This window comes from Vigna unguiculata, chromosome 2 (assembly GCF_004118075.2).
Source record: "Vigna unguiculata cultivar IT97K-499-35 chromosome 2, ASM411807v1, whole genome shotgun sequence".
In the NCBI taxonomy this organism is placed as follows: Eukaryota; Viridiplantae; Streptophyta; class Magnoliopsida; order Fabales; family Fabaceae; genus Vigna; species Vigna unguiculata.
The window spans coordinates 13006148-13013802 of NC_040280.1; the positions used below are offsets into that span (position 1 = coordinate 13006148).

Here is a 7655-nt window from a genome sequence, read left to right on the forward strand (position 1 = left end):
TACTCTTAGTGAATGTACCGTGATGCCTCGTTAGTATGCACATACTTTTATTCCCTTCTTTTTTATTCATTATTCTCTTTACGAACTCAACGTGACATTCATTGCTTTAAATTTATGGAGAGAAACAAATAGTGTTTATTGAAGGAAAAACAAAGCAGAATACAACAAAATTTGGAGACAATGTCAATATCCCCTAGTAGCACTTCCTATCAAGGAATCATCATGTATAAAACTTTTTGACCGCATCAGAATTGACCGGTAACGGTAACTCCTCTCCATCCATCCTTGTGAGAATTAGTGCTCCACCAGAAAATGCTTTCTTCACCACATACGGGCCTTCATAATTTGGAGTCCACTTGCCCCTATGATCCTTTTGTATAGGTAAGATCTTTTTCAAGACTAGCTCGCCTTCATGGAACTCTCTAGGGCGCACCCTCTTGTCGAACGCCTTTTTCATCCTTCTTTGGTATAACTGTCCATGACACACTGTTGCTAGCCTTTTTTCCTCAATGAGATTAAGCTGGTCAAATCGGGCCTGAACCCATTCTGCATCTTCCAACTGGGTCTCCATTAACACTCGTAGGGATGGGATTTCTACCTCGAAGGGTAGTACTGCCTCCATTTCGTACACCAGAGAAAAAGGTGTTGCCCTAGTTGATGTACGTACTAAGGTGCGATACCCATGCAAAGCAAAGGGAAGCATCTCATGCCAGTCTTTATACGTGACCACCATTTTCTGTACAATCTTCTTGATATTCTTATTAGCAGCCTCGACTGCCCCATTCATCTTTGGACGATAAGGAGAAGAATTATGATGCTGAATTTTAAATCCTTCACACAATTCGGCCATCATTTGATTGTTCAGATTGGTGGCATTATCAGTGATTATCTTGCTAGGTAACCCGTACCTACAAATTAACTCTCTTTTTATAAATTTAGTCACAACCTTCCTAGTCACACTAGCGTAGGAAGCAGCTTCCACCCATTTAGTGAAATAATCAATTGTAACTAGAATGAAGCGATGTCCGTTTGAGGCTTTTGGCTCTATAGCCCCGATGACATCTATCCCCCACATTGAAAACGGCCATGGGGCAGACATTAAGTTTAAAGTAGTGGGTGCCGCATTGATATTACGTGTGTGCAACAATCATTCTCCATAGTCAACCAAAAGTAACCAGCCCTCAAGATCTTTCTAGCCATCGAGTGTCCATTCATGTGTGTGCCAAAAGTTCCTTCATGAACTTCCTCCAATATTGACTCGGCCTCTTTTGCATCCACGCATCGAAGGAGAACCATATCATGATTTCTCTTGTACAACACATCCCCACTCAGGATAAAATTTGCAGCCAACCTTCTCAGTGTCCTTTTATCATTCTCAGATGCTTCTTCAGGGTATTCTCTGGTTTTTATATAGCGTTTAATATCAAAATACCACGGCTTACCATCTAACTCTTCTTCAACGAAATGGCAATATGCTGGCCCTTCATGGCTCTTCATTTGGATCATCGGCATTACCCCATCTTGATTAATCTTGAACATCGATGATAAAGTAGCTAAGGCATCTGCCAATTGGTTATCCTCTCGCAGAATATGGTGGAATTTAATGAAATCAAAATACTCCACCAATTCCATGATATAAGTTTTGTAGGGAATCAACTTCTGATCCCTAGTTTCCCATTCTCCCCTTAGTTGATGGATAACCAACGCTGAATCTCCATATATATTCAAAAATTTTGCCTTTGACTCAATCGCGGCTTGGATGCCCATAGCGCATGCTTCGTATTTAGCGATATTGTTTGTGCAATTAAAACACAACCTTGTTGTCATTGGAATGTATTGGTTTTCTGGAGATATTAGTATTGCCCCTATACCATGTCCCATGATGTTAGAAGCCTCGTCGAATAATAACGTCCATTTCTTTATGTTCTCATCTTCTTGGTCATCTTCAAACAAGGTCATGATGTCCTCATCAGGAAATTCGGGTTGCATCGACTGGTAATCGTTAACGGGTTGTTGGGCCAGATATTCAGCCAAAGCACTACCCTTGATGGACTTCTGAGTGACATACACAATGTCGTATTCTGACAATAGCATTTGTCACCGGGCTATCCTTCCAGTGAGAGCGGGCTTTTCAAAAATATACTTGATAGGGTCAGTCTTGGATATCAACCAGGTAGAATGACTCAACATGTATTGTCTTAGACGATGGGCAGCCCATGCCAATGCGCAACAAGTTCGCTCTAAAAACGAGTATCGTTGTTCACATTCCGTGAACTTCTTGCTCAGGTAGTATATGGCATGCTCTCTTTTTCCAGTTTTGTCATGTTGACCCAACACACAACCCATTGACTCATCGAGTACCGTCAAATACATAAGGAGTGGCTTCCCCGGTTCGGGTGGGCGTAACACAGGAGGATCTTGTAGATATTGTTTGATTTTATCAAAAGCAGTCTGACAGTCTTCATTCCACTCAACAACCTGGTTTTTACGCAATAGCTTGAATATTGGTTCACAAGTGGCGGTTAACTGGGAGATGAACCTAGCAATGTAGTTCAGTCTGCCCAAGAAACCCCGTACCTCCTTTTCTGTACTGGGAGCAGGCATTTCGATTATCGCACGCATCTTGTCGGGATCGACTTCTATCCCCTTTTGACTGACAACAAAACCCAACAATTTTCCAGATCTCACACCGAATGTGCATTTTGCTGGATTTAGTTTAAGTTTAAATTTCCTCAATCTCTCAAATAATTTCCTTAGGTTGAGGATGTGTTCTTCTTCTGACTCAGACTTGGCGATCATGTCATCTACATAAACCTCGATTTCTTTGTGCATCATATCATGAAAAAACGCCACCATGGCCCTTTGATAGGTGGCCCCAGCATTCTTAAGCCCGAAAGACATCACCTTATAGCAAAATGTCCCCCACAATGTGATAAACATGGTCTTTTCCATATCTTTAGGTGCCATCTTAATCTGATTATATCCCGAGAAGCCATCCATAAACGAAAATAGCGAGAACTTGGCTGTATTATCCACTAATGTATCGATGTGCGGTAATGGGAAGTTGTCTTTTGGGCTCGCCCGGTTCAAATCTCTATAGTCAACGCACATCCGAACCTTCCCATCCTTCTTGGGCACGGGTACAATATTTGCCACCCATTGAGGGTATTTTGCCACAGCTAGAAATCCAACGTCAAATTGCTTTTGCACTTCTTCTTTAATCTTTAATGACATTTCTGGTTTCATCCTTCTTAGCTTTTGTCTGACTGGAGGGCATTCCGGTTTGAGTGGAAGCTTATGTTGTACTATATCAGTATCTAAACCAGGCATATCATTGTACGACCAAGTGAACACATCCCTAAACTCCTTTAGCAGCACACACAATTCTTCTTTCACTTCTTTCTTCATACTCGTGCCAATTTTCACTTCTTTCTTTTCATCCCCCTCACTTAGGTCAAGCACTTCAACATCTTCTTGATGGGGCTTTATTTCCCTAGATTCTTGTTCCACTAATCTCATTAGTTCAGGGGAGGGTTCCGAGTCACCTTCATAATCATCTTCCATATTATTGACAGGGTGCTCGAAGTTAGGGATATCGACATTGTTATTTTCAAAACATTCATTATCATATCTGCATTATTTGAGTTTATAAAAAAGATAAATAAACAAACAACAGTGAAAAATGCAAACAAAGATAATAAAGGTAGCAAACACAAATTGATTATCACGCTGAGCATAAAGGAAAAGGTGTCATCCCGTTAAGTCATGAACCCTAAAGCTCCGGGTAAAGCAATAGGATAAATTAAAAATATTACATTTTAACCAAATTAAAGATCACGGGTAGATCCAAAGTCTCCTAATTGTTGAGTAGCGCATTTGGAGCACAAGGCTGCACAAAAATCGAGCTTTCAGGTTCATCTTCATCTCTGACAGCTGCTATCTGACTAGTGTTGATCCATCCCGCGCTGCGGAAGCTATCTTTGATGTCTTAGATGCGAATCTTTCCTAACCCTAGTTCTTTTCCTTGGATTCGAGCCACACCGCGCTCTCTCCTTTCTTCCGCCAGCCTCCTCTTATCCTCTCTAGTAGGCTTGTATCCAAGGCCGTATTTATTCTTTTTCTCGGTGACTTCTAAAGGATACATCAATCCTTGTTCGTACTTGCCTAGCCCCTTTTCGTACTCATATCCCTCTTTCAACATGACCTTGGCCGTCACAAGGGAAGTACGCGACAAGTGTGGGTTCATTGAAAAGGGCTCCACATAGGCATTTCCCACAATTTCCAAAGATTGGAAGGCCGTCTCGAGGGCTTCCTCTGCTGCTTCAATATAGCGAGAAGATGAAGGCCCACTTACTAAAATATCTTCCTCCCCTGAAACAATCACTAATTTGTCACCCATGACATATTTTAACTTTTGGTGCAAGGTTGAAGGTACTACGCCCGCTGAGTGAATCCAAGGACAACCCAACAAGCAACTGTATGCTGGAAGGATGTCCATCACTTGGAAAGTTATTTGAAAGACACATGGCCCTATTTGGATTGGCAATTCTACCTCTCCCATTACTTCTCTTTTACTCCCATCGAAAGCTCTCACTATCATTGCGCTTGGTTTCATGTGAATACCTTCACACGGTAGCTTTCCCAATGTTGTTTTTGGCATTACATTCAGGGAAGATCCATTGTCGATCAATACACGTGCTATGACATGATCCAAGCATTTTACAGAGACATGGAGAGCCTTGTTGTGTCCCCTCCCTTCAGTAGGTATCTCCTCATCGGTAAACGTGAGGTAATTGTTAGCAGTGATATTGTTAACAATTCCCTTAAAACTGTCCAGAGAAATATTTTGCTCCACATGTGCTCCATTAAGTATCTTCATTAACAACTTTCTATGAGAGGTTGAATGCATGAGTAGTTCTAAAAGTGAGATTCGAGCAGGCAGGCGATTCAACTGTTCGACCACTTTATACTCGCTTTGTTGTATGAACTTCAAGAACTCGCAAGCCTCCTCATCAGATACTTCTTTCCCATCGTCTTTTCTTAGACCCTCGTCGGTTTGGATGGTTTTTCCTTTCAAGAGTTCCTTAGCCTTTTTGGTATTCGCCGATTCACTATTGCCAACTCCATCTTTCATGAAGTTTGGAGGCGTAAAGATTCGACCACTCCTCGTAATTCCACCGATGCCTGATATATTTTTCACCACTGACTCACCACTGCTAGGTTGACCACCTACCTTGTTGTTCCTCACCCAACACGTATGCACCATATTTCCATGGGACAGCTTTCTCACTTTTGTAGGGAAATGGGGAGGGTGTTTGGATAATAATAGATTGTCTTTCTTGAATTGTCGAGGTAGAGGTGGATCTAGTGAAATGAATCACCAATGGCTCTGGCAAAGTCACACCGGGTTCCGCACCATCTTGTGCAAATACTTCATCCTCCATGTGTCCGTGACATACTTGCACAAAGTTTCTGTCTATAAGATTTTGTAGAACATCCTCGAACTCTGTGCATTCATCGATAGAATGTTTAGCACTCGGATGGAATCCACACTTTTTACTCAGGTTATATTCTCCTTTTAACAAACCTAATTTTAATAGTGTCTCAAAAACAAACCGCTTGGAGCTTCGAATTTCATTCACATCCCTCATCAGTCGGTGTTTCTTAACCTCAATGGCATTTGTCGAAGGGTTCCCAAGACCAGAAAGGGGATTAGCCTCAACACTAGGTTTGTCTTCATGGAACTTTATCCATCCTGAGTTGATTAAAGCTTCCACCTTGTGTTTAAGGGACACACAATTCTCAATAGAGTGACCAACTTCTCCTCCGTGATAATCACATTTGGCATTTGGATCATAATTCTTGGGGAACGGAGGTTGCACAGGCTTCATCGGACAAATGGCTACCAAACGCTTTTGGAGGAGATGAGGTAACAATTTCGTATATGACATAGGAATAGGAGTGAAATGAACGAAGTTCCTCTCTTGATTCCTCCTTAGATTAGCGTTTTGTCCCGCGTTTCTGTTGAAATTCGAGTTAGGTTCGGTTTTCCAAGCATTGTTTGGAGCACGTTGTGGTTGATAAAGATTTGACGGTTGATAAAACCCTTGCTGCTAAGGTCGTGTTTGATGAACAGACACTACATTGGCCACATAAGGAGGTTGGTTCAAGTGTGGTCGATAATTAATCGTAGGAGCCCGACTTTCCCACACAGGCATCACTGAGGCCGCTTGTACTTCCGTTTCTTTCTTCTTTCCGGGAATAAAATTAGGTTTCTTAGGAGTTGCAGCCGCGAATGGGCCATATGCAATCTTTCCACTTTTTAACTCGATTTCTATTCTTTCCCCTATGATGATGATATCAGCGAAATTGGAAGACACATTCCCCAACACATGCTCATAAAATGGTGATTGCAGCGTGTTTACAAACGTCGCCACCATCTCCTTATCAAGTAGAGGTGGCTCAACCTGAGCAGCCAACTCTCTCCACCGTTGTGCATATTCCTTGAAGGACTCAGTATCCTTCTTGGCCATGTTTTGCAATTGCAATCTATCTGGCGCACTATCTGTGTTGTATTTATACTGTTTCACAAAGGCGTCGGCCAAATCCATCCAGGAATGAATTCGAGATGGCTCCAAGTGTGTATACCAATTCAATGCTACCCCAGCCAAACTATCTTGGAAACAATGTATTAGCAATTTTTCATCATAGGCATAAGCAGCCATCTTTCTACCGTACATTGTCAGATGGCTTTTAGGGCATGTGGTGCCGTGATACTTTTCAAATTCTGGGACCTTAAACTTGTGTGGTATCATCACACCAGGAACCAGGCTTAATCTCGCCACATCACCGAACCCATAGCTTCCACCACCCTCAATGGCACGAATCCTTTCCTCAAGAATTTCAAGCTTACTCTTAGCCCCATCAACAACAGTGGATATTGCTTGGACTGTAGCGTGTGGTGCAGCTTTAGTCGCAGCATCTGCATCGATGAATGTTTTCGGAGGCTGGGGCGCCACAGTCATCCTCGGTCCTGTGAATGTGACTGTCTCATTCATCTCCGCTCCTGTCACGGGTGTCGAAGCTAACATCGGCCATTGAGTACCGTTCGATAGTGTGTTGTTAGCTGCAGGAAAAGAGAAAGAAGTTTGTTCTGCATCTGAATATTCTCCAACTGGAGGAGTGTATCCCGGAGGCAAACCGTACATTGGGAACGGAACTGACGCGCCTAGAGGCGTACCATAAGAATGAGCATTCTCCTCGACCGTAGCGGATGAGGCCTCCCCTGAAGCCTTCAGTGACTTCAAAGCCTCTAGGATTTGGCCCACTTGATCCTTTAGCTCGTTAATGTCAGCCTTCACAGCTTCATGGGCTTCTTCCCAATCTTCCATGCTTCTGTGGTTAGCTCGTGTGCGATAAGGGTGTCGTGGAAATTTTGCCGTCATATTTGATTTTGCTCTATTATTTCGTTAAATGAAATGAATTACGAAGAATGAAAAGAAATAAAATGAATGCAAAACATTTATTCTAGTCGGAAATTTTAAAGCTGTGAGAACGTTAAGGTAAATATATCATAGAAATTAACACGAAACTGATACAACCCAACCATTAACAAGTCTTCTACATTCATTAAACAAGAAAAGAAATAAAACCTA

General features: G+C 42.2%; 1 protein-coding gene across 1 annotated transcript; it reads right to left on the reverse strand.

The window, feature by feature from the left end:
* Positions 1-220: 220 nt before the first annotated feature.
* Positions 221-7445, reverse strand: LOC114174487. Its single transcript, XM_028059327.1, is given in 5 exon segments — positions 221-1143; positions 1146-3631; positions 4011-5184; positions 5234-6021; positions 6139-7445. Coding segments are annotated over 5 exon segments (6678 nt in total).
* Between the last annotated feature and the right edge of the window lie 210 nt (positions 7446-7655).